The sequence below is a fragment of the Halichoerus grypus genome, chromosome 3 (genome assembly GCF_964656455.1).
Source record: "Halichoerus grypus chromosome 3, mHalGry1.hap1.1, whole genome shotgun sequence".
Classification (NCBI taxonomy): Eukaryota; Metazoa; Chordata; class Mammalia; order Carnivora; family Phocidae; genus Halichoerus; species Halichoerus grypus.
The window spans coordinates 70,437,187-70,463,849 of record NC_135714.1 but is presented as its reverse complement, the minus strand read 5'-3'; the positions used below and the strand labels follow the sequence as shown (position 1 = coordinate 70,463,849).

The 26,663-nt window shown below is 37.9% G+C and overlaps 2 protein-coding genes across 5 annotated transcripts in view; both read left to right on the top strand.

Moving 5' to 3' along the window:
• SPARCL1 (SPARC like 1) overlaps window positions 1–14,364 on the top strand; it is a 51,694-nt gene extending 37,330 nt beyond the window's left edge. For all 4 annotated transcript variants that reach the window (XM_036096718.2, XM_036096719.2, XM_036096720.2 and 1 more), the window contains 7 exons: window positions 963–1,035; window positions 1,817–1,935; window positions 2,405–2,525; window positions 4,219–4,355; window positions 6,467–6,615; window positions 7,233–7,381; window positions 13,909–14,364. In XM_036096718.2, coding sequence (XP_035952611.1) covers window positions 963–1,035; window positions 1,817–1,935; window positions 2,405–2,525; window positions 4,219–4,355; window positions 6,467–6,615; window positions 7,233–7,381; window positions 13,909–13,937 — 777 coding nt within the window. In that variant the 3' untranslated portion in view covers window positions 13,938–14,364. The remainder of the gene's footprint in view (window positions 1–962; window positions 1,036–1,816; window positions 1,936–2,404; window positions 2,526–4,218; window positions 4,356–6,466; window positions 6,616–7,232; window positions 7,382–13,908) is intronic.
• Window positions 14,365–17,510: 3,146 nt separating this feature from the next.
• Window positions 17,511–26,204, top strand: SCPPPQ1 (secretory calcium-binding phosphoprotein proline-glutamine rich 1). Its single transcript, XM_078068937.1, has 7 exons — window positions 17,511–17,578; window positions 18,783–18,815; window positions 18,908–18,991; window positions 20,720–20,764; window positions 21,776–21,802; window positions 24,385–24,414; window positions 24,500–26,204. Exons 1-7 carry the CDS (start codon window positions 17,522–17,524, stop codon window positions 24,551–24,553), a joined length of 330 nt encoding a protein of 109 aa, XP_077925063.1. The 5' UTR covers window positions 17,511–17,521; the 3' UTR covers window positions 24,554–26,204.
• Window positions 26,205–26,663: the final 459 nt, after the last annotated feature.

Genomic DNA, 26,663 nt, shown 5'->3' with positions numbered 1-26,663 from the left:
CCGCTGTAATGTCTTGAGAGTAGATGCCATGGAATATTCAAGTTAAATCACCAATGTCTAGCAAAATGCCTCCAACATAGTAAGAGATCCAGGAATGCTGTTGATTTAACTATAAAGATTAAGAATAAAGACTTCAGCTACAACTTTATTAAGCAAACACACACCAAAATGATCATCAGAAAACTGCAGCAGAGTAGGAGTAGGAAGAAGCATATTGTTATTGGTTGTTTAATCATTTGGAGCTCTCATGCAAAACCCCAGCAGCCATGCACGAGGACTTGACATAGCTTTTGGTGGCCGAAGTCAATAGTAACCTTGCTTTCTGAGAACTCTGCTGCCATTTTAAGGTAAGAGTTTTATTACACTTTAGAAACCTGTGGCATCTGGGTGACTCCATTGGCTGAGCATCCGACTCTTGGTTTCAGTTCAGGTCCTGATCTCAGGATTGTGAGATCAAGCCCTATGTGGGGCTCCACACTCAGCGTGGTGTAGGCTTGAGTTTCTCTCTCCTTCTCCTTCAGCTCCTCCTCCCCACACTTGTTCTCTCTCTCTTTAAAATAAATAAATAAATCTTAAAAAAAAAAAAAACCTGGTAAGAAACCTTTATCAACAGCTTCATAGAGATTACTGATGTAATTGTGTCTTAACTATGGAATCACATGATAATACTACATTTCTACTGTTTTCCAAAATCCAAAGGGAAGGTTCCAACTTTACTCCTGATGTTAGTTCCAACTTTGATTGAGTAATCTCCAGAGATATAGCACTGAATCCAGTTGAAGATACAAATGGCTCCCGTTCTCAAAGGGTTACTGTCTATTTCCATAATTACGGCTGGTGTCTTTTTGAGATCTGAAATGATTTGGGTATGAAAAGCTTTGTGAAGGTATGCAGTGGAAATACAAATTATGTAATGGATTTCCCCTAAATAGACTTCAGCTTCTTCCCTTGTTATTATAAAGGCCAAGAAAACAGAGAGCTCACCGAAAGAAGATGAAAGTTCGTATGAAGACAACAGAATGGTGCACGGTATTGGTGAGTACAGGCTAAGCAAGTGGCTTGTGATGGTATCAAGGAAGAAATGGAATGGTTACGTGAGGCTCTCCCCATTCCATCATTTGTCACTGCTTCACAGAAATTTCCTCTCCCAAATCCTCCCCAAGGAAATGTTCTCATAAGTTGTTGACATTCTCTTGCACGCATTTGATATACAACTATGGGCAAATATGTTTACAAACTGGAAGTCTTGTTGTAATACTAGTATGAAAGCTAGGTTCTTCTTTTGTCCTAAATCCTTTTGCTTCTGAGAAGAAGAATTGAATTAATTCTACCTTATTTAATCTCAAATCCATAACTTACTAGTGAATTTAGACCCCATATTTAATTCAGACCTAATTCCCAATTGCATACCCCTATCACAAACATTTTTAATTTCAACACAATAAAAATGTCATGGCTTATTTAACTTCTAACCAACTTGGACATCCTTGAATTATAGACTCCAGACTATGGCCATTGTAGGCAGGCCAAGAAGAGCTGTTTGTTCTTTTTAATTTTTGTTTGTTTTTTTGTTGTTGTTGTTTTTGTTGTTCTTTTTTAATTCCCAATTCAAGCTGCACAGAAAATCTAAACTATTGCGTAAAACAGTCTGATGCTGGAGGGTCCCATCTGAACATTAACATGTCCATTAAAATGGTTTCTAATATTTTCCCAAATTTTCTCTCATTAATGCAAATGGAGCTAATTATCTGGATGAATTTGAGGTTGCATACTCAGTTCAGCTTTGCTTATGTTCCTGTCCAAACTTTCCTGTTAGATTCTTGCATGAACTTCCAGTGTAAAAGAGGACACATCTGTAAGGCTGACCAACAGGGAAAACCCCACTGTGTTTGCCAAGATTCAGTGACTTGTCCTCCTACAAAACTCCTTGACCAAGTAAGTGTTCTACAAAAGGGTCTCCAAGGGGCCCCAAATAGTGATTCAAATGAAAGTGGTTTGCAATTGAAATATTTGGTTAAAAAAAAAAAGACAAATATCCAGGTTATCATCTAACACTTGAAATAATATTGAATAGGAAAAAATCCAGCAAAAACAAGGAATTTCCCCTGTGCCCTAAGATGATAATAATGGCATTGATCTTCAGAACTCATTTTAAAATTCACTGTATCCTTGGAACATCTGTAGTTTGCGTTCTACTGAGCTTATCTAGAGCTAAATTGTCGTCACCACCAAATTTAATTGATTTTTCTTTTTTTTACCAAATGGGACAGTTATCACTTTAATAACTTCACTTACCTGACCACATCATTGGCACAGTTGATCAGTCTACAAGCTTTAAGGAGCAGGGCCTTTCCCCAATGTACATTCAGAAACATGAGCTTTTTCTCACGCTTGTCTGTCCTAGGTTTGTGGCACTGACAATCAGACCTATGCTAGCTCCTGTCATCTGTTTGCTACGAAGTGTAAACTGGAGGGAACCAAAAAAGGGCACCAACTACAGCTGGATTATTTTGGAGCCTGCAAATGTAAGATTCCTCCACTATTCCACCGTTGCTGAGAGGATTTGGGGTGAATCTCTGCATATCTGAGTAATATATATATATATATACCCCTACATGCAAACAGAGAAAGGCTAATGTAGTTCTGAACCTAGGATGCTCACTAAAGGAGAGACTTTATTTTTTTATTTTTTATTTTTTTAAAGATTTTATTTATTTGACAGAGAGAGAGACAGTGAGAGACAAGCAGGGGGAGTGGGAGAGGGAGAAGCAGGCTTCCCACTGAGCAGAGAGCCCGATGGGGAGTTTGATCCCAGGACCCTGGGATCATGACCTGAGCCGAAGGCAGACGCTTAACGACTGAGCCACCCAGGCGCCCCTAAAGGAGAGACTTTAAAAAAAGAAAAAGAAAAATGCCCAGGCTTTAACTCCAAGAGACTGATTTAATTGGACTGGGTTGGGGCTTTGGTATTGTTGTTTCATTTGTTTTTAAAGTAACCAAGACAACTCTAATGTGCAGCCAGGTTGCAAAACCACTATGATAATGTTACCACTTAATAACTGAGACAAATCATTGGAATTTTGCTAAATTACTTGTCCTCTTTCCGAGTACGTTAAGTCTCTGCCAAGAAATTTTATGATAATCTATCCTTCCAGAAGTTTTCTTAATTGTCTTCCTTTTACCAAGATACTCTCAGTTGTGTTGGATCTCCTTATCACTAAGTAATTCTCCACTTTAGCCGTGCTCACTAATATTTCCAGTTCTCCTCTCCTTCCTGACACACAAGAGTATTAAACTTCTCAGCCCTCTGGATGTTAAATGTGGCCATATGAGTTGCTTTGTTCAATGGAATTTCAGCCAAAAGCATCCATGTGAGTTCTGGGCAGATATATTTAAGAGTTAGTGTTTGGTCATCTATGCCTATGCTCCCTCCACCTTGTGTGGAGATGGTGGTGTCTTCATCATCCTGAGCCCCAGAGAGACTGCCATGAGCAGAGCCCTCTTGCCAACTTGTATTGGACTCGAATGTGCAACACAGTGACTATAGTTAACACTGCCATATCTGAAAGTTGCTCAAAGAGTAGATCCTAAAAGTTCTCATCGCAAGGAAAAATAAAACTTTTTGTGACTGGATGAGGTGATAACAGTTAACTAAACTTACAGTGGCAGTCCCAGCACAAAATACGGATGTCAGTCATTGTGCTGTGCACCCTGAACTCACACAGTGCTGTGTCGGTTAGAGCTCAATAAAACTACGAAAAACAAAACAAAACACTTCTGTTCTTTTAAGCCACTGAGATTGAACATTATTTGTTACCACAGCGTAATCTAACTTCCACTTTTGTCTTTTTTCTCCTAATAAAGAGTTCTTGCGTCTTCCACCTCCACATGCCAACTTTCTGATTCTAGGAGCAGTGGTTCTCAGCCCTGCCTGTGTATCAAAATTATCTTTGGAACTTTTAAAACATCCTGATGCCCAAGATCCATTCCAAACCAATCAAATCAGAATTTCTTTGAATGGAAGCCAGTATCTGGTATGTTTTCCGAACAGCCTGGCGGTCCTGTTGTGCCACCAGGGGTTAAGGAGACTGTTGTGAGGGTAGGACGGTAAGGGAGCCGTCAGTCACCAGATGTTGTTAGGCTCCTATTACGACTACTTGCCATAGGACAGGAATAGGACCCAAAGATTAAAATCTCTTTTCTTTCCCCTTGGAATAGCTATTCCTATTTGTACAGACTTTGAAGTGACTCAGTTTCCCCTAAGGATGAGAGACTGGCTCAAGAATATCCTCATGCAGCTTTATGAGCCGAACGCTGAACATGCTGGATATCTAAATGAGAAGCAGAGAAATAAAGTAAGTTACCCACAGGTCAGCTACCTAAGTGTCTGTCTACAGGGCCTGAGGAAAAAGGATGTGTGTGCTGGGGGAAGGGGGGGCCTACCTCCCTCTGCATATCAGCAAGAGCCCACTTTGCCTTCCCCCACCTGGTAAGTTCATATGTACTAACAGAATAGTAGTGGTCACCATTCATGCCACAAGGTTTGAGACACGGCCAAACCACCCCATTCCTACTCAAAGGGCAGCGGCCTGAGCAAGGACTCTTTAACTCATACCCTAGAGCAAGCCCTGGTTGAGCAAAGTGAACCTCAATTCAGCATTTCTATGTTCAGGCCCAGACATATTATTTAAATTTAAACATTTTTTTGCCCTCATAGGCCAGACAGATTTATTATATAAGAGAAATCCCCTACTTGCAAAGTCAGTAATATATTAAGATTTAAAAGTTTAGAATATTTATTCCAGAAGTTCTCAGGGATAATTCATTCATCAAATAGCTATTGATTGCATCTCGGGTATCTGGAATTGATTTACATACTGGAGATACAGCAATGAACCAAACAAAAATCTCTGCCTTCACGAGCTTACATTCTAGGCAAAGAGACTGTGAACAAATATGTGTGTGTGTGTAGATGTGTGTATATGTGTGTGTGTGTGTGTGAGTGTGTGTATAAATATTGCAAATATGGTCATACATGCAAATATATAAACATGTAAATAAATATGCAAATATATGTATAAGATACTTCAGATGGAATGCTATAAAGAAAAAAATTAGACAAGAAGGAGGCTATGAATTAACTGTGTCAAATGCTGTTTAAAGGTTGTAAGATGAGGACTGACTTGGCCACTGACATGGCATGTGGTGGTCACAGAGGTGATCTTGACAGAAGCTGTTTCTGCAGAATGGAGAGGAGAAAAGCCTGAGTGGACAGGGTTCAGAAGAGTAGGAGGACGGATGTGGAAGCATCAAGTATAGGCAATATTTTCACAGCATTTTGCTATAAAGATGAAAAGTGAGATGGGTGGCAACCAGAGGGGAATGTGAGTTCAAGAGTCCCATCTACCAGTGGGAGATGGTAGCGGATGTTTGTATGCCTCTGGTGGTAACCCAGTAAAGAAGGAAAAACTGATGAGGGGTAGAAAAGGTGCCCAACTGCCATAGGGTGTTCTTGAAGAGATGAAAAGGAGTAGGCTCCTGAGCACCAGTGAAGGGTTGGGCTTATATTCAGAGCATAGGAAGTTCATCCATGCTAACAAGGAGGGGGGTTGGTGAATATGGCCATGGGAATGAATAGAAGTTCCATTCTAATTGCTTCCTTTTTTTTTTAAGATTTTATTTATTTATTTATTTGACACAGAAAGAGAGAGAGAGCGCAGCAGGGGGAGTGGCAGGCAGAGGGAGAAGCAGGCTCCCCGCAGAGCAGGGGGAGCCTGATGTGGGACTTGATTCCAGGACCCCGGGATCATGACCTGAGCCGAAGGCAGTTGCTTAACCAACTGAGCCACCCAAGCGCCCTGTTCTAATTGCTTCCAGTTAGTTCATGAGTAACATCACAAGCTGAGAGTTTTATGTAAATTGCCCAGAAATAATTTCTGTCCTCTCTCTTTAATACATCATCATGAAAACCTTGAGAGCATTACATACAAAACAGGGAAATTTTAATGGGGGTGGCCAAGTGGTGTCACACCACGGCTAGACTGTGAGCAGACACTGGACTGAAGTACACAGAGAACTAAGAATGGAGTATGTCAGTGGGGGGAAAGCAAGACTTTTTACTAACTTACCAGTAATTTTGCTTAGGTCAATTTAGCCCCTTTCATTAAAACCTTCTTCTACTGTGATGAATAGTACCCGGTTAAAAGAAAAATCAAAAGACTTAAATCTCTTCTGAAAACCACAGGTTTTTGTTGTTGTTGTTGTTGTTTTTTAATGTTAGTTGTTATTCTCTGTAGAAATAAGAAAGTCTATAGTGTTGATTAGAAAGTATTTCATTTGGTCTCATATGATGGTCTGGGCTTATTTTCCTCTGTCATGTCACTATCACTCTTTAAGTAGTTTAGCAAGTGATAATTCCATTTCACTTGTCTGGTTCCCCCATGATTTTCTCCCTTCCTAACCCCAGGTCAAGAAAATTTACCTGGATGAAAAGAGGCTCTTGGCTGGGGACCATTCCATTGACCTTCTCTTAAGGGACTTTAAGAAAAACTACCACATGTATGTATATCCTGTGCACTGGCAGTTTGGTGAACTTGACCAACATCCTATGGACAGGTAAAAACTCTTTATCTTCCCATTACTAGGTCATCTCCCTGATATAATATCTTGCTTATCTATACAAAGATAATTCTAAACAAATTTAGGAAGTTTCCCAGCTCTGATTTAGAACACTGAGATGCCAAACAAATGTGGTTAGGTGTCTAAACACAAAACTGCTTTGAAAAGAACAGAATATGGCCACACCATGGTTCCCAAGTTTAAATGTTAGGACCCAGCCTGCAACAGAGACTCCTTCAATTCTTTCTCATTCGTGATCCTAAATTCCCAAGATAATCTGATTGGCCCAACTTGGGTAAAGTGCCTACACCTGGAACAATCAGGTACGGTCAGTGGGTAAGAGCCAGGTTGTACAAACACGATTGCTGGCGGGGGCATCCCTCTAAATTTAAGATCGTGGGAGAATACATGCCTGCGAGGAAGGAAAGCTTGTGACATCCCAAGCACTGTCTATCTTACCCATAAATAGTTTCTTTCATTTGCAGTTTTTCATGAGTGTACTATTTATTTGGCATAAGTAGCAACCTTGTGGAAGGAAAATGCCTTGGTTATCCTAAAAGTTAACTTTGATATACACGCTACTCTTTAACATACTGCCATTTACTTTCTTGCAGAGTCTTGACTCATTCTGAGCTTGCTCCTTTGCGAGCATCTCTGGTGCCCATGGAACACTGCATAACTCGCTTCTTTGAGGAGTGTGACCCCAACAAGGATAAGCACATCACCCTGAAGGAGTGGGGCCATTGCTTTGGGATTAAAGAAGGTAAATTCATCATCAGCCCAGGGAGAGGGGTGTCCTTTTCTCCAGCAGAGCCCTAAACCCTCCTAGAGAGGTCCTGCTGTGTCCTCAGATTGAAACCTCAAGACAGCAAGGTGGCAGCACTGCAGGTAGAAGGCCCTCAGTGCACATGCTGTCATGGCAAGGTTATTTCCTACTTCCCTTACGATACTCTGTTTTCAAAGGGTACCAGGTGGGAGTATGTAGGGGATAACTACACTGAGGTCTTAGCAGTTGCCTAAGCCAAAGAAAATGATGTCAATCCACAGAGCTGTGCCAGATGTCAGAAGGCTACCCTTCTGAGGAAGAAGGGATTTTATATCCTTTCTTAACCTGGGTATTGGTTCAAACTTCTAAAAATTGTATGTAAAGAGTAAAACAGCAAGTCTGATTCTGCCAGTGAGAGATGTCAGAAAAATCTTAGAATTCATTACGGATGCACTGGAGATTGGGCCTCATATCACAAGTTGTGTCCAGATACTATGCCTTTAATCCATGACTGCATCTTCAATGACAAAAATAATAATAATAATAATAATAATAATAATAATAGTAATAATAATCGAGGGTTCTTTCTTTACTCCTGTGATGGAGGAATTTAGACATTTGTTTTGCTAGGTTATGTCTTAATGTACTTCCTTTTATTTTCCTAAGTTAAAGCTGATTTTTATGAGCAAGCATGTTTTTAAAAATCAAGATTGGAAAGGTGTTCAAAAAATGAAGAATCAGAGCTGCTTGCACAATGTAAATCAACAGTAAACATCAAATCTCTAAAGCAGAGGTTTTATATGTATGTTCACAACATACAAGTAGGATGAATGTACACCCAATCAGTAAAGAAAAGTGAGTTCATCAAAGGTCAGAATTTCCCAAAAAGAGGTAACTTGTGTTACCTTCATTTTAAAAATATTCTTCATGGTACGTACAATGCCTTGAAATTAAAGAGAAAGAGTGGAGAGTCGGAAGATTTACTTACTTATTGATAAATAGGTAAGCAGAAAAGATTAGCTCTTTTCCTCTGCAATATTATTCTGTGAAATAAGCACAACTGTAATGAGCAAAGAATGTGTATTTCTGTAAGCACCGAGTGCTGTGTATTGGTTGCCTAATGCTGTGTAACCAATAACTCTAAAGCTTAGAAGCTTAAAATCTCACAGTTTCCAAGATCAGGAATCTAAGAGTAGTTTACCTGGATGGTTCTGGCTTGGGTTCTGCTCTAAGCTGCTCTAAGCTCACCCACATGGCTACTGTTGGGAGGCTTCATTTCCTCACCATGTGGTCCTCTCCATGGGATTGCTCACAGCACAGCATCTGGTTTCCTCCAGAGTGAGTGATCGGAGAGAAAATAGAGAGTGAGGGAATCTAAGACTGAAGCTATAATGTCTTTTATAACCTAATCGCAGAAGTGACATACATTACTTCTGCCATATTCTGTTGGTCAGGCAGACAGCCCTACTGTAATGTGGGAGGAGCTCTTGGAGCCTGGTTGTAACATACTGTTTATACCCTGTTAGCACTGATAGGAAATTAACAAGCTATTAAGACAGAGACCTGCATAAATAATACCAATTTCCTTTCTAACATCTATTCTATAAGCACATTACTTATAAATTCAAATATACTCCTAAAAATGGCTAAAACTGTCTTTCTAATTTCCATGTTAAAAAGGAAAAATTTGAGATCTAGCAAATTTTGGGTGGAGTCTTTGGGTTTTCCACATAAAGTATCATGTCATCTGTGAAGAGCGAGAGTTTGACTTCTACTTTGCCAATTTGGATGCTTTTTATTTCTTTTTGTTGTCTGATTGCTGAGGCTAGGACTTCTAGTACTATGTTGAACAACAGTAGTGAGAGTGGGCATCCCTGTCGTGTTCCTAATCCTAGGGGAAAAGCTCTCAGTTTTCCCCCACTGAGAATGGTATTGGCTGTGGGCTTTTCATACAGCCACTCTGGAAAACAGTATGGAGATTCCTCAAGAAGCTAAAAATAGAGCTACCCTATGACCCAGCATTTGCACCACTAGGTATTTACCACAAAGATACAAATGTAGTGATTTGAAGGGACACCTGCACCCCAATGTTTATAGCAGCAATGTCCAGCACCAATGTTTATAACAACTGTGGAAAGAGCCTGGATGTCCATCGACAGATGAATGGATAAAGAGCCTGGATGTCCATCGACAGATGAATGGATAAAGAAGAATATTCCACAATGGAATATTACTCAGCCATCAGAAAGGATGAAATCTAACCATTTACATAGACATGATGGAACTGGAGGGTATTATGCTGAGAGAAATAAGTCAATCAGAGAAAGACAATTATCATATGGTTCCACTCATATGTCGAATGTAAGAAACCGTAGAGGATCATAGGGAAAGGGAGGGAAAACTGAATGGGAAGAAATCACGGAGGGAGATGAATCATGAGAGACTCTAAACTGTAAGAAACAAACTGAGGGTTGCTGGAGGGGAGATGGGTGGGGAGATAGGGTAACTGGGTGACGGGCATTAAGGAGGGCACGTGATGTGGTGAACACTGGGTGTTATATGCAACTGATGAATTACTGAACTCTACATCTGAAACTAATGATGTACTATATGTTGGCTAATTGAGTTTAAATTTTTAAAAAAGGACAAAATATACCCAAGTACAGCCACCCCACTCTCCCCACCCCACCATTATCAAGAGGGGGGAAACTTAGCTGGGATAGGACATATTTATGTATGCCCTTTTACATGGCATTTAATTTTAACAGAGTGATCAAATTGGAACAGAGTCCATTTATTTAAGGAAACCAGTTGTGCTTCACTGTTCTAAAACTTCTGGCAACTCTTCAGCATGTAGTCTCACTCAGGCTCTGTGCTGGGCGGTTGTCTGGAAGGGGCAGGAAGGGCTTAGAGTTCAGTGACTCGAAAAGCTCCTCATGATCTTGTTTGTTCACTGTGGTTTGGCCATGATTACGTTATTTTGAAGAAGGGAAAGAATTATCACATAGTAAACCAATAAAACAGATATTTAATATTCAGTCAGAATAAGTAAACAAGTTACTGCTTTGGGATGTGGCTAGGGAAAACAAAACAAAACAAAATATTTTTAAGTATGCTCTTCCTTCCCTCATGGCTGAGAAATCCACAGAAGGACAAGATAAATCTTAGCCAGTGTTTTCCTGAATTTTAACTGACTTTTATCTGAGCTAGATGTGCTCAAATATTCCAGCTCTGTCATTAACTAGCTACGTGAGTTAGGGCATACCGCTTAACCTCAGCAAGTCTCATTTTCCTTATGTGTAAAAATGAGGTTTAATTAAAAGGTGGAGGAGTCTTATTTATTTAGTGCCCATGACATACCATGTATCCACGTTAATCTTCAGAAGAACCTTCTAAGTGAGACCAACAGAGCAAACGAGTCAGATCATGCAGGTCCTACTAAACCAATTAAAGACATTATCCTAAGAGTACTGGAGGATCATGAAAAGGTTTTAAACAAGGGAGTGATTTCACTAGATTTGTATTTAAGAAAGATTCTTTTGGTTACATTGTGGAGAAGCCCGAGAAGAGTTGAGAGGATGTGTGTGGTAAGCTCAGGCGTAGTTGATGAGAATTTGAACTAGGGCAGTTACAGTAGGGAAAAAGAAAAGGAAAACTGTTCAAGATATATTTAAAAATATAAACATATTGGGGCGCCTGGGTGGCTCAGTCGTTAAGCGTCTGCCTTCAGCTCAGGTCATGATCCCGGGGTCCTGGGATCGAGCCCCACATCGGGCTCCCTGCTCGGCGGGAAGCCTGCTTCTCCCTCTCCCACTCCCCCTGCTTGTGTTCCCTCTCTTGCTGTCTCTGTCAAATAAATAAATAAAATTTAAAAAAAAAATAAAATAAAGTTTCTTTAAAAAAAAAAAAAAATATAAACATATTCAAGACGTATTCAAGAATATAGACATATTCAAGATGTATAGAAATAATAAGACAATGTTTGCTAGGAAATATGTGGGGGCAGGGAGCAGACAGAGAGATTGAGAGAAAGAGAAGTATGAAACCCAGGTTCCCTGCTTAGGCCAGGCAGGTAAACAGAGGCACGGAGATAGAAAACACAAGAACAGAAGCAGATTTTGGGAAGATTTTAACTTCCATTTATGACATGTTGAACTTTTAGGTACATGGGAGACAACGTACAGTTGATAGATGAATATATGGGTCAGCTTTTCAAGAAGGCATTTTGGAATTTAAGTACATGAGGTTTATGAGCATACAAAAAAGTAATTAGCACCATAAAAGGGAAAATGTGTTCAGTTACATGGAAAAGGCTCGAGGGTTGAACACCAAGGGACAACAATATCTGGATGATAGAGGAGGAAGAAGGAGTTCACGAAGAAGAATGAAAAGTCTCTTGAAAGGAAGGAAGAAAACAGGATAATGCTTTGTCAAAGGAGGTGTTCAAAGAGGAGGAAGAGATCACAGTGCCAAATGCTGCTGAGATGTCAAGATAAAAGACTAAGAGGGGCGCCTGGGTGGCTCAGTTGGTTAAGCAACTGCCTTCGGCTCAGGTCATGATCCTGGAGTCCCAGGATCGAGTCCCGCATCGGGCTCCCTGCTCAGCAGGGGGTCTGCTTCTCCCTCTGCCCTCTTCCCTCTCGTGCTCTCTGTCTCTCATTCTTTCTCTCTCAAATAAATAAATAAAAAAATCTTTAAAAAAAAAAAAAAAAAAAAAAAAAGATAAAAGACTAAGAATATTCCTTTTACATAGAACTAAGGATACCCTGAGTGGCCTTAGTAAGAGCAATTTTGGTGGAATGGTAGAGATGGAAGCCAGATTGTATAGACTGAGAAAGAATAGATGAGATATGGTAAAGAGTGGCTGTTTCAAGGCAGGACAGAGCTAAAGAGGGCTATAAAGTTGAGGGAAGGATTTCTGGGAATAAAATAAGCTTGAGCACTGACTCATTCATTCATTCAATAGATGTTTACTGATGGTCCACATAGTGCCAAGCACTGTTCTCAAGGCTGGATACGCAATCTATTTAAATGCTAATAGGAAGGGCCCAGTGAGGAAAGAGAGTGGAGGATATAAGAAAGAAAAGCAAAAGGGCAAAATTAGGGGAGAATTTCTGAGGTCAGAAGAGATCCTGGGCACAGGCAAAGGATTAGCCTAAAGTCAACAGGAAGGACATCTCTCATCTAAACAACAGAAAGAAGACAAAAAGTATAAACACAACGATAAGTAAATTTACAAGTCATGAGACTAAAATGTCCGTTTTACAAATGAAGCCATTATTCAAAAGAAATATGACAAAGTTCATAATCTTTCCTACTCTTGGGCAGAGACTTACATTGGGCAGGAAAATTACCTGGTGTCCCAGATGGGGTAGTAGTTTAGTATGCTTCAGGTTTATCTGCTTAAGTATTTGTTCAACAATTAGTGAGTGAGGGTGAGCCATACTGGTAGGAGTGGTCTTATATCCCCTAAAGGATGCTGTCTTCTTTCATAGGTGTGGCAGCAAGTTCTTTTATAATTACTTGTTTGGAGGGGCACCTATAATTACTTGGTTGGAGGGGCACCTGGGCGGCTCAGCCTGTTAAGCATCTGACTCTCAATTTCAGCTCAGTTCATGACCTTGGGATTGTGAAATAGAGCCCTGCATTGGGCTCTGCGCTGGCCATGGAGGCTGCTTAAGATTCTCTCTGCCTTTCCCTCTGCCCCCTGACTCTGGTGTGTGCATTCTCTCTCTAACTCTCTTAACTTTTTGCATACACAAAAAATAATAATTACTTGGTTGGAAATTTGATTTAATTGGCACTATACTTCTTATTTCTATTATATTTTAACAATCCTTAGAGGTTAGCATACTTGACACTTCCTTGGCTGGGCCTCTGCTAGTCCTTCTCAACCCTACATTAGAACTACCAATGGAGCTTTTTAAATGTATACATGCCATTGTCCCATCCCTGAAAGTTCTGATTCAGGAGGCCAGGGGTATGGCCTGAGGGTGTATCTGTTTTTTTTTTTTTTAAATTGCAATACAGTTGACTCATAATGTTACGTTAGTTTCAGGTGTGCAATATAGGGATTCAACAAGTCTATATGTTACCATTATGCTCACCACAGTGTAGCTACCATCTGTCACCATACAGAGCTATTACAATACCACTGACTATATTCCTTACACTGTACCTTTTATCCCTGTGACTTATTCGTCCCATAACTGGAGGCCTGTATCTCCCACCCTCCTTCACCCATTTTGCCCATCTCCCCACCCCCTCCACTCTGGCAACCATCAGTTTGTTCTCTATCCTGCTTTTTGTTTGTTCATTTGTTTTGTTTTTTAGATTCCGCATATAAGTGAAACCATACGGTATCTTTTTAAAGCTTCACAGGTGATGCTGATGCCCTACCAGGGTTGAGAACCATCCTACAGTCTTATTAGATGGTTTCTCTAATCCCCCAGCTCTGACATTATTTGTTTATATTACTACTCTGGCTATTTTCTAAAAGTGTGTTTTGCTTTGTTTTTTTACAGAAGACATAGATGAAAATCTCCTGTTTTGAATTATGATTTGAAAGAACTCATACATTCCAGCATCCTCCTGTGTTTCTGACCACTCCTGAAATTATATGCAGCCACAATACTTGTAGATTTATATTTAGTAAAATGTTTGCATGTCTGAGAAGACAATGAGAGTAATTGCTTGCTAACAGTGTATGCACCAAGCATTTAACATTAACTTCGGTAATAAAACTTTAAATAAAGTCAACATATGCAAAATACTGTGTACTATTTGTGAATAGGAGTTTAACTCATCACTCTCTGCATCCATTTATGAGATACTTACTAATTATAAAACTTGAAGAAAATACTACATTTTGTTCATATTATCATGTACACTTCAAGAAAATGGAATAATGCTCTTTTGTTGTTAATGTGTATTATTTTCAGTATCTTAACGTCCTAATAAAAATCTAAATGCTTACTCAAGCTTATTTCCAGTCATTTATTTAAATAACTCTATGTGAAAGACCAACTCAGGACTCACACTTCAAATCAAATTATAATTGTGCTTCCTAGATCCTACTACTTTTAAAAAGAAAAAAAAAAGTGTGAGTGTGGTTGGGGGAGATGTTTCCTATGGGAAACAAATATTCAGTTGCTAAATAGTAGATGCTTATTAATGTCCTTTGTCGTAATGTAAATTTAAACAGAAAAAATAAATAAATTCAAGTGCTTTCTACTAAATTCAATTTAATATATGGATGACTATGCACTCCTCAATACAACTAATTCTAATTGTTGTGCAGCTGTCCATGTGTGTTGGGAGAAGGGGGGCCTTGCAAAATTTCTACACATTTCACGTCCTCAAAATAAAAGTAATATAAAGATAACATAGACAGTAGAAAGCTCTGAAGTGTCTTAATGTCCAAGGTGGTCAGAGATAAATATTACTACTGTAAATTGATAGCAAGAAATCAGTCATAAGAGAAAATTTGTGTTTTCATTTGAACTTTCTTCTTTGATAACAATCCAGTAAAGGCTAGATTGCAAAAATAATAAGAAACCATAATAGAGCTTTTTCCAAGGTCTGAACTAAGGCATAAAAGAACCTGTCACCTTCTATATTCTATTTAACAATATTTAAAAGAAAATAAAATGTTTTTGTTACATATTTTCCTATCTGAAAGATATCAATGCAATTATCTTTATTTTTTCAAATAATCAAAAATGTGTTGTTGTGGTTAAGAGCTTTGTCTGTTGTAGTCACTGAGAGAATGTGCCCCAAGGAATTTCATCTGAAGGAACTTATGGAAAAGTTTGCTTTTTATCAGAATAATTTTCTCTGATTAACTTCAAAATTGTATTACCTATTTTCTTAGCTCTGTGAGTCACTTCTTTTTTTTTTTTTTTTTTAAAGATTTTATTTATTTATTTAACAGAGAGAGAGATAGCGAGAGCAGGAACACAAGCAGGGGGAGTGGAAGAGGGAGAAGCAGGCTTCCTGCCGAGCAGGGAGCCCGATGTGGGACTCGATCCCAGGACCCTGGGATCATGACCTGAGCCGAAGGCAGACGCTTAACGACTGAGCCACCCAGGCGCCCTGTGAGTCACTTCTTAACCAGATCATATCACACCAGTCATTTCTAAATAATTAAGTTCAATTTGAATAATCAAAATCTAAGTATTATATATAATTTTTTCCAACTAGGGAAATAATTTTAGAAATTAATCCAAAATTCAGAATGTTTTTATTTGTAGCTGCAAAGAAATGTCATGAGAAGTCTTAACTAATTAGTTATAAATTTATGAATTTGTTAGGAACAGTGAAATTATATTTGGAGGTATTAATTAGAACTAAATTACCATTTTAAATGTTTTAGAATAGTGAAAAGTGATTTTAATTATAAAGACACTACCTGTTTATTAAAATGTTTTATTTGAAAATAAGTTCATTTTGGAATGATAAATATTATTTAATAATAGAAAATTTTAGAACCTTAAATTTTCTGTCCACTAAGTCTCCCTTGTATATTGCTGCCCTAGATGATATATTGTGGATGTACTTTAATATTCTTGGTAGTCACAATTTTTAATTGTGGTTTGTTTGTAATAAAGACATTGCTCTAATCCCAACCAAGGAGATGAAGTTATTTTCTCAGTCATCAGTCTTTAAGCCCTATCTCTGTGTGAGATACTTTAGAAAAAGTTCGACTTCTAGTCTGAAACCATTTATTCAGTTTAGCTTTAAATCTTGTGACTCATATTGCCCATGACCATAAAGGCATTAGTAATATGGCTTAAATACTAGATGGGCATACAGATTCTAGAAGATCACACTGCTCCTTGACTTCTTCGCTCCGAGGGCCATTTGAAGCAAAGGTAATTAAAAAGACATACGGTATATTCTGGGCTGATTCTATTGCACTAGGTAAAAGAAGGTAAAATTTTCTTGTGTTGGGTAATTTATGATTTCTAGCAAGCCCACTTATCAAAGAAGAAAATTCAAGGGTTTCGATCCTGAAGGAAGAAAATCCAAAGGAGAAACCTGAAAAAGAAGAGAAAGGTAGATAAGTTGCCTAATTCAGGCAAAGTAAAATAGCATGAAGATAAGTGATAGTTGAGTTTAAAATATATATAAAATAGTTGAAGAGTGACTTTTATAAAGAGATTATACCTTGCTTCAGATGCTGGTGACAAGTCTTATTAAGAATGTGATGAATTTGATTTTCTTTCAAAATTCAATTCCAGAGTACAGTGGTTTGGTTTGAAACCCACATGGTAAGTTAATTTGAATTAAATGTGATTTAAGACCATAAAAATGCTTGCTTTCAGAATCTGCTGGCCAGTAAAGACCACACTGATTTCCTTTTTTGAATTTACTCATATTTACTAGTATTGTGCTATTCTCTACCAATCCACTGTGCCTTACAAGATTTTTCCCCTATCGTTTTCTTCTTGAGAAATTATAATTGTCAGTAACAGCATCCAGACTATGTGAAAGTCTAGTAAGTCTCATGTGGGTAGAAGCTTGAGGTGGATTTATTTGTATATTATATAAGAAATCTCATTTGAGGGGTACCTGGGTTAAGCATCTGCCTTCGGCCCAGGACATGATCCCAGGGTCCTGGGTTCGAGCCCTGCATCGGGCTTTCTGCTCAGTGGGGAATCTGCTTCTCTCTCTCTCTCTCTCTTTCTCTCCCTCTCTCCCTCCCTCCCTCCCCACTGCTCATTTTCTCTCAAATAAATAAAATATTAAAAAAAAGAAGAAATCTCATTTGAGCCAGTGGTGATATGTCCCCAATACTAAGCATGATGCAACACTGGTGTTTAAAGATTGGTGGGTAGAGGTCACAAATTCAAATAACTTCAGGGACCAAACAGCTATAGGTTAAACTGTGAGATTATAAGGAAGAGTAGGAATTATATGCAATGTTATGAGCCCAAGAATGTATGTCTTGCCTGAAGGCATTCAAAGTTTTTTAAAGCACTGTTCTAGGCTTACAAAACCTAAATCTGGAGGCAGAATTTAGCTTGACCACTATTTCAACAGCTCTAAGTAAACAGCCTATTTACAACAGAAATAGGACTTAGAAAAAACTAAAAATGATCTTCTAACCCTTCAATTCCAGACTCTTCCTTCAGAATGCAATTTCTCCTCTTGGCTGGCCTTGTGAGCATTGCCACTGCTCTGCCCATCCCTGTGAGTACACCTCCTCCATTGTCCACTCCATTTCCATTCTGGAGACAGTATTTCTGGGCTAGGAAGCCTTTCCTGTATCTTTTCATTTCACAAAAGAGAAAGGTAGAGTCCAGGAAAGTTGTAGAATCAGGAATTTATCACTTGTCCTCACCCAGTAGTCTTCCCAGGACGAATCTCAGTCCCACGTGCCATCTGCTAACTGGGTGACCTTGAGCAAGGAGCTGACCCATGGCTTCTCAGTCTGTAAAATGAGTCATAAGAATGACCTCAGAGTAGTGCAAAGATAACAAAAATACATCTGAAGCACATAAGAATCCTGACTGGAAAATAGGAAGCTCTCAAATAAATTTAGCCAGATGGAACTCCTCTTCCACAGTGACCTAAGTCCTAAGTATGCAGTTTGAATTGAGTTTCATTTATGATATCTTTACCCCAGTCCATCTCACGTTGACTACAGCCATGCCTTCCGCATCTATACCAATGGGATCTAGGAGTGTCATCTGTATCAGCTACAATCTGAATAAGTAGGACACCCAGTAGACAAGAAATCCTCTTTTCTGCACGTTTTGTAACCAAGGAGCTTTCAAAGTGAGGGAGCTTTCAAAATTTGTGTTTGGGGGTACAAAATTTAAATTTACAGTACTATACTCCCTTCACTTTGAACTTCTAAACACTGAGAACTAAATTGAGAATACTGTTGATTCGAAGACAAAGAGGCATGCAACATGTCATTACTCTTAAGAAATGTAAATGAAAACATTATTCCGAAGTAAGTTTAAAGGCAAAAAGTACACCTTCTAAATCACTGAACAAAATTAATTCGACATTTCCCCATTCGATAGGCAACGCTTTTCATTTCAGAAGTGAAGGTACAGGGGCGCCTGGGTGGCTCAGTCATTAAGCGTCTGCCTTCGGCTCAGGTCATGATCCCAGGGTCCTGGGATTGAGCCCCGCATCGGGCTCCCCGCTCCACGGAAAGCCTGCTTCTCCCTCTCCCACTCCCCCTGCTTGTGTTCCCTCTCTTGCTGTCTCTCTCTGTCAAATAAATAAATAAAATCTTAAAAAAAAAAGAAGAAGTGAAGGTGCACCACTGGTGGGCGTACTGCCGAATAGTGGCCTGTTACCTAGTCTCATAAGATCTCTTTGTAACAAATACTGTATTGGCATATGTTGCTTCACCTTGTTGCTGTTGTTGTTTTACAAGCTTGAACAATTTGGAGGAAGTACCAGTGAACAGGTAAACTTCTCGTTGTATTTTCAAATACGGTGCTCATCATTTTTAAAGTTTACAGTTGTCTGAAATAACTGACGTCATGTTTCTTTTTACAGAGATTTGGCTTTTACCCACCACCAGGACCACCATTTTTTCCTCAGATCCTGTTTCCCGCACCTCCGCCTCCCCAACTGCCCTTGGTAAACATGGGTTTGAGGAATCTCAAATTACAAAACATATGTATTACTTAGATGATGGCTATTAAATTTCCCAGATTTTCATACCCAAATATGAGGCTTTAAGAGGTTGCCAGGCATCAGCTCTTCACACCCCCGCCCCGCATAGCCTGTGGTGGAATGTGACAAGGGGCCGGAGGATTTCCCCCTCTGAATAATCAGTGACTTCTTCCAGTTGCCATCAAAAAGGTGTTCATACTGAATTCCTTTGACTGTGGTGAGCCTAGGTGCTCTTCATGAAGAAAATACCTCTTTCAATACCTTTTTCTAAATCATCTTGCTGCTTTTTTTTTTTTCCAGCTCTCTGTAACTTTTTCTCACAGGTGAAACAATATAATTAGTTTACTCTTCCTGTTAGTTGCTCTCCAATGTCTTCTAATATCTAGATTCTTGTAACATTTGTAAATAAAGGCCAGAAGAGTGCTAAATACATAATAGAATTTCCTTCACTCTCTATGTAATACTTACACTCATACAGACAGATAACATTCATTCGATTAATATTTACTGAGTGTCTACTGCATGGTAGGGTCTCTAGTGAGGGCTGGAAATACAAAAACTATGAGATAAGTTCACAATCGGATGAGAGAGAAATCTGTAAATGTAAAAATATAAGTTGATCAGTGTTTCTAGATGTAAATACAAAGTTGACTTGGGCCGTGATCAAAGACTTCATTCACAGAGGAGACGTGATTGGAGCCCGGTCCCAAGGGCTGAGGAGTGGGCGGGGCGCTGCAGGGAACTGCAAGTGTGTGGGACGCACCTGAGAACGACAGGACAGTCTGGGCGAAGGATCAGGACAATCTGGGCGAAGGATCAGGACAATCTGGGCGAAGGATCAGGACAATGAGGCGGTAACACAGACTGGAGATGTGTTACATTTGGACGGTATTTAAGCAATGATATTTTGAAAAGTTCACACACATTTTAAAATAGAATCTTGCTTAACTTCCTGTCTACCACCTACTTTGAAAACAAACATGGTTTTGTATGATTTTTGTTTTATATCTAAATGTAATAAACACCTTTTTGCTTGTATTTAATTTCAAACTGTTTATTTCACAACTTTAAGTAGGCTTTTGGAAATTTGTCACTGAAGTTACAGTACTCAATGGAACAGTCTTTAATGTTTTCACATATCCCGAATTTCTAAGTACTTGCATTTATCATTAATTGCTAATTAATTGCTAATTTTGGTTCTAGTCAAGGCTAGAGCATTGTTTCCCTTTTCGTTTTCTGGCTGAAATTCAGTAAGATTTAAGTTTCTCTGTTAACATCTTATGTAAATCCGTGTGGCAACAAAGAATCACTAGTATTTGAAATGGAAACTTCCTTCCACCAGATGGCAGAGTAGTATTAAAATCAAAGAATAAACCACTATAGAGAAACTGGCAGATTCACAAGAACTATCAAGCACATAAGACAGATTCCTTGGCTTTCGATTTGACTAATTAAGCCAAAAAAAAAAAAAAAAAAAACAGGAATACCTCTTGAGGGAAAAAAATAATTTAGAATCCCTTAGAATCGAAGCTCCACCAAGTAGAAAGTGGGCTCCTTTGAGAGCATATAATTGCTCAATAAGTACTGGATGGAGGATGGATGGATGGATGGATAAATGAGTTAATGAGAAAAAAAGCTAAAACAAAATTTTGTTTTATTCACAATTCACTTTTCCCCCCTCTTTTTTTGTAGATTCCAATTCCTCTTCCTTTTCCTTTTCCTTTTGATCCAAATCAGGTAAGTATACTTAAAATGTCCTTTAAGAAAGTATTTAAATGAATACAAAACAAAAATTTGAAAATTCTTTAGATTTAATTGGAGAGAAACCTGATACCAAGGATTAATAGTCATCATTCTCTTTTGGACCTTCAGTTATTGGTATTTTATCTGGTTTGAGTGATTTAATGTACAAATCTCACATACCCTTGCAAACTGAACTACCTAAGACCTGAAACTTTCCTTGATCGTGTGGAAGGAACCCAGGAAACTAGTAGAAAAAGCATTTGAAGTCAAATAATCTAGGGATGCAAACTCTGCCATTTCATACTTTGGAGTGATCTTGAATTCCTTTGAGTCTTACTTTCTTCTAGATTATAAAATAATGAAAATGAATGATTTATAAAGTCCATTTCACCTCTAAAATCTTATGCTTATATCTGCCATTAATGAGAGAAAAATGCATTCTTACTGAAATGGAATCCTTTGAACTGGATTTAAGATTATGGTCATGTTATAAAAGGATTATTTAAATTTTACTTTTGACAGGATTTTGCTGAATGGGAGGACAATTACATGTGATGAGATTGATTGAGTCACAAACCAAAAAATAAGTTGTGTATTTTATAGCATATTAAAACTAAATTTTTTAATGATACTCCTATTACAATGATAGGAAATGACATTATTAAGGTTTTCTTTCATAAAGAATTGATCCTAAAATATAGTCTTTTTTCCAACCTAGTAGGCATAAGTTTAATGACCTTTTCAAAAAGTCCCTGCTGTGTTTGGATACCACAAAAGAAAATGTGGACTATATGCTTCCAGAGATAGTAGGTTTGGGGGGGGAGGGGAGGAAAGGGGGAGTTACTTAAAATATTAGTGAATATGATTCTTAATGACATAATTTTAGAAATGTAAGAATTCTAAAAAGCATGTTTTCATTAATCAAGCTAATATAAAATGTATAACATAGACAAGATAAACAAAATGCTGAATTACAACTCCTTATTTTATTACGTTTTATTCTAGGTCCTGACACTTAATGATCTTATAATGGTAAATATATCTGCCCTGTTAATGTATAAAGTTCATAAAAATGTTACATGGAACTCCTTATATAAGATAGGCCAGTTCATCATGAAAATTACTATCTTTATGCTTTTTTTTTTTAAGATTTTATTTATTTATTTGACAGAGAGACACAGCAAGAGAGGGAACACAAGCATGGGGGAGTGGGAGAGGGAGAAGCAGGCTTCCCACGGAGCAGGGAGCCTGATGCAGGGCTCGATCCCAGTACCCTGAGATCATGACCTGAGCCGAAGGCAGACGCTTAATGACTGAGCACCCAAGCGCCCCGAAAATTACTATCTTTATTAGTCTAATTCATTTGGAAACAAAATAAAGCACAGCCGTTAAATTCAAAGCCAAAAAACAATCTCAATGCACGTGGACAGTTCTACATTCATTATTGAATTCATCCAAACTATAAATTGACAAAACAACCTCTAGCATCACTGATGAGGGTGAAAGTGAAGAGTTGAAAGACTTACAGAATAAACTGCTTTAGGAGAAATGAAATAGACTTGATTATTTCTTCACTAACAAGGCATTAGTATAAACACATAATACATTAAAAATTATCAAATCTAAATTCCAACAGATAATACTTTTTTAACTGAAATGCATGAATTCAACTTTTTAATGAGGCCCTTTATTGATAGAGTAAGTTAGTCAGGATCTTAGTTTATGAAAACTCAGGAGAAATACTTGAGTGGACTTACAAAAGAAAACACTAAAAAATTCCATTTCCTCTAAAAACATACTTTTAGTACTTAAACATTTTCTGAAATCAAGACAAACCTCACAACAGATACATATATTTATTCTAAGGGGATCTTTTTCTTTAAAATGCAATCATTAACTAAGTGGTACATTTTACAGTTGGTGGTATCTTAGAATCAAGGACATGCATATTTTGTACAAATGTCAGGAACTTAGACCTAAATCATTTGTGTGCCTGAGGTAAAAATTTTCGGATTCGAGACTATTTAAAGCCAACCATCTTGAGCAATATTTATGCGTCCCAGAACCTTGAGATCAAATAGCTTCTGAGTCTAATCAATAAGAACTTAAGTCTCTTGAGTTGAAGTGCTAGTGCTCTCCCCACAATCCACTCTGTTTAAGCAACCTTATAGTCCATTTCCAAATGGCAAACAATAAAAATTCTTGCATATTTCTAACTAAAAATGTTTTAGGAAACTATCTTCCATGATTAATTACTGATGATTACAAAAATAGCAAGTTCACCTCTACATCAAAACATGGCTGAAAGACCACCGGCCTGCAGTTAGAAAGCTTAGATTCTCATCTTACTTTTACAATTAAATTAGCTGTGTGACCATGGGAAAAAGTATAGTTTACCTCCAAAGTCTCTTCCAGTGAAAATACTGACTCCTCAGACACAGGACTCATTCAGATTACCAGATCTGAACACTTAATACCTATTTATACTTTCTTTTATTGAACTTTTTAAAAGTATTATTGGCTGGGGCATCTGGCTGGCTCAGTCAGTAGAGCGTGTGACTCTTGATCTCGGGGTCGTGAGTTCGAACTCCACGTTGGGTGGCGAGATCACTTAATAAAATCTTAAAAAAAAAAAAAAAGTGCTGTTGGCCGCAACCCATCGTGGGAAGAATTCTGACTGAATAACTTATAGAATTGCCTCATCTTCATAGTCATAAGAATTTTTTTCTCCCAGTGATCCTAGTTAAGTCAGGAAGCAGGAAGAGGCCCCCTAAGAGAACAAACACTACGTCAGGTATCGCTCTTGCCTAAGAGAAAATTGGGACAGTGTTTAGCTTACATGTTCTTGCATATGTGCCGGGGTGGACAGCTCTGCAAATAGAGGGATTCGCCTTCTTTCAGTGGTCAATTCCTTGAGCAAGCTGCCAGTCTGTTAAAACAGAAGGACCTGTGGAAGCTACAAAGCAGGACTTTTCCAGTGAAACGGGTTGTCTAAGCAGACCCTCAAAGCAAAGTAGTCATAGTTGTCCTAAAATTTTGGTTCAAGTATCATTCACATAGGGAGCTTGCATAATTTAAGAAACATAGCACTTGCCTGGATGTGTACACAGCGAGTTTCTTAACCATTCACATCAAGTTCCTATCTTTCAGATATAGTGAATATAGTTACAAGAAAATAGTTACAAGGAAATAGTTTTTTGAATTAAGGAAATTTAAATCTAGATAGTGTATATTCATTTTAAAATCTTACATCATGTAAATAAAGCACTAAAAATGGAATTTTTCAACAAAAAGAAAGATTTTCTTTTTTTTTTTTTTTTTAAAGATTTTATTTATTTATTTGAGAGAGAGAATGAGAGAGAGAGAGCATGAGAGGGGGAGGGCCAGAGGGAGAAGTAGACTCCCCGCTGAGCAGGGAACCCGATGTGGGACTCGATCCTGGGACTCCAGGATCATGACCTGAGCCGAAGGCAGTCGCTTAACCAACTGAGCCACCCAGGCGCCCCAGAAAGATTTTCATATAGAAAATATTTTAGCTTATATGTGGACTAAGTTAAAAAAAATAAACCCACTGAGAGCTCTAGCACTGATCATTGACTTTTCTTCTTTCATAGTTAATCACTTCTATTTTGAACCAACTTGGGGTAAGTTCATATTAATTTTTAAGCTATTATAAACTACAAACCTATTTAATGGACTAATGAGTTTTTTTTTTGTTTTTTTTTTTAGGGTTTCATTGGGGTAAGACTTTATTTCTATGATTTTATTGATAAAAGCAAGTGACATTTAATCTCAGGAAAGGTAAGGATAATTCTCCTGAACCATAAAAACATATGGCAGAGTCAAACCCAACTGACTTACCCAAATTAGAGCTCCTTAGTATCAGGCCATCAAAGGCCAGATGGGAGAAGTTAAGCGCTTTGTTGCAGAAAACCCAGTTGAAGATATAATTTATCAGCACTTCCGGTGTAACAGAACCACATTATTTTCTACCTCCCAGTACACATGATTATACCAATACTAATCCACCAGCAGTAAAATAACCATAGGATGGGAGACATGAGTGGAAGCAAAGAAGAAATTATGGCAAAAAATACCTTCATATAGTAACTATAATCTGTATTGTTTATTTTGGCAGAAATAATTCTCTTACTACTATGTCAGAAGTTATATACAGTGAGTAAAATCTCCAAATATCTTTCAAGCACTATTATACATTTTAAAAATATTTTTATCTTAGGAGTTTAATAGTCTCAGGTCATGTCCATATTGATAAATTAATAGTTCGATGAAAGTGTACTGATGAAAGCAGGTAATTAATTAACCTATTTAAATGCTTTCTTCAAAGGATGTATTTTTAAATCAGTTTATTAAAACTTCACAAATATGTTAGAGTGTAATACCAACCACCATTTCTTATACTGTAAGAAAATACAGCATTTAACCTCTAAAAGTGGTTAGAATTTTCAAGTGCCCTCTTTAGCTACCAAATATTTAGGTTTTAGATAATTACGGTCTTATTATGTAAGTTCAGCATATGCTTCCGTTTGAGTTTGAAATGCTTTCAAAAGCTTAAGAACACCTGCTAGCAAGACAAATATTGGTTGCTGCCACTTAGCCTTAAGATATTACCAAATAAACTGTCTCTGAGCCAAAATTTCAATTTCAACAATGCTAGCTACATCACACGTGGCCCTAAAGTCAAGTCGTAAACTCTAACTGTATCACTATGGATAATGTGGGTACTCCTTAAGTAATATATAATCTTCCAAACAGCATGCTTAAAGTAACAAATCATAAAAGCTTTATCACCTTAGTAAGGAACACAATACAGAACAGGTTTAGGAACAAGGCAGACCAGGATTCAAATCCCAGCTCTGTCCCTTTCTGAATTAACCTTGGGACAATCTTTCTAAATATCATTTTCATCTGTGAAATGGAAATAATACCACCTAACTTCATAGGATTGTTGTTGAGGATTGAGTGATATCATGTAGATACTCAGTAAATGGATGTTATTACTATTTTGCTAAATATCTCCTTTAGACAAAAGTATTCCAAGCGTATTCCTGATACCTAAAATATAAGAAAAGCAAATATGGAGGTAATATCACCTAGTAATATAGGAGCAGATATTCCTCCAGAAATGTCTTAAACTAAAATTTTAATCTGGTTTTTCTTATTATAGATGATGCTGGATACTTAAAACACTTATCAGAAGATTATCTACTTCTATCCTTCTATAGTTTATAGTAGTTTTATAATTCTGCATACTTTGTATATGTTCCAGAGAAAACTCCAAAATGCCATGAAGAATTTATTATCTATAGATCATGTGCTTTAGTCATTCTTTAAATAAAATGTATTATCTAATATCTTTTCTCATGTCAATGTAAATATTTCAACACTATTAGACATAAGTAAATGTTGACCTTCAGGGAATTGCTCAAACTTTCTCAAGAGCTTTAGTAAGTAGCTTCAATTTAAAGAATTCTATTCAGTGCGAGGAAAAAGCAATCTCTTCCTGCCAAAGAGTAAAAGTAGAATCCAAATCGTTCATTCTAGGAGAAGGTCATCCTACCTATCACCTAATGAGCAGGTCATCCTGGTCAGCACAAGTCCCTTATTACATATCCAGGGACCAGGATTTTATGGATTTTAGAAAATTAATACCATATTTAAACCTTGTAACTCTTCCAGAAGGGTCTGAAACATCCTGAAATCAAACATTCTAATGTTTCTCAGCAAACTATACAGTCACAAGAATGGAGAGAAAACTTCCTGTCAGTTCAGCTCAGGTTTACCACCAAAGTAGTTTTGACACTAACCTGGGGGGGGTGGGGAGCCGTTTGATTTACCTTAGCCCAAGTTCTGTCCTCAAGCTACAGAGTAA

What these genes read in the sequence shown, in the direction of transcription:
- SCPPPQ1 (XM_078068937.1), top strand. Translation starts at nt 17,522, where the DNA reads ATGCAATTTCTCCTCTTGGCTGGCCTTGTGAGCATTGCCACTGCTCTG. An exon ending in CCACTGCTCTGCCCATCCCT is followed by an intron (nt 17,579 to 18,782) that starts GTGAGTACACCT and finishes TTGTTTTACAAG; the next exon opens with CTTGAACAATTTGGAGGAAG. An exon ending in GAGGAAGTACCAGTGAACAG is followed by an intron (nt 18,816 to 18,907) that starts GTAAACTTCTCG and finishes TTCTTTTTACAG; the next exon opens with AGATTTGGCTTTTACCCACC.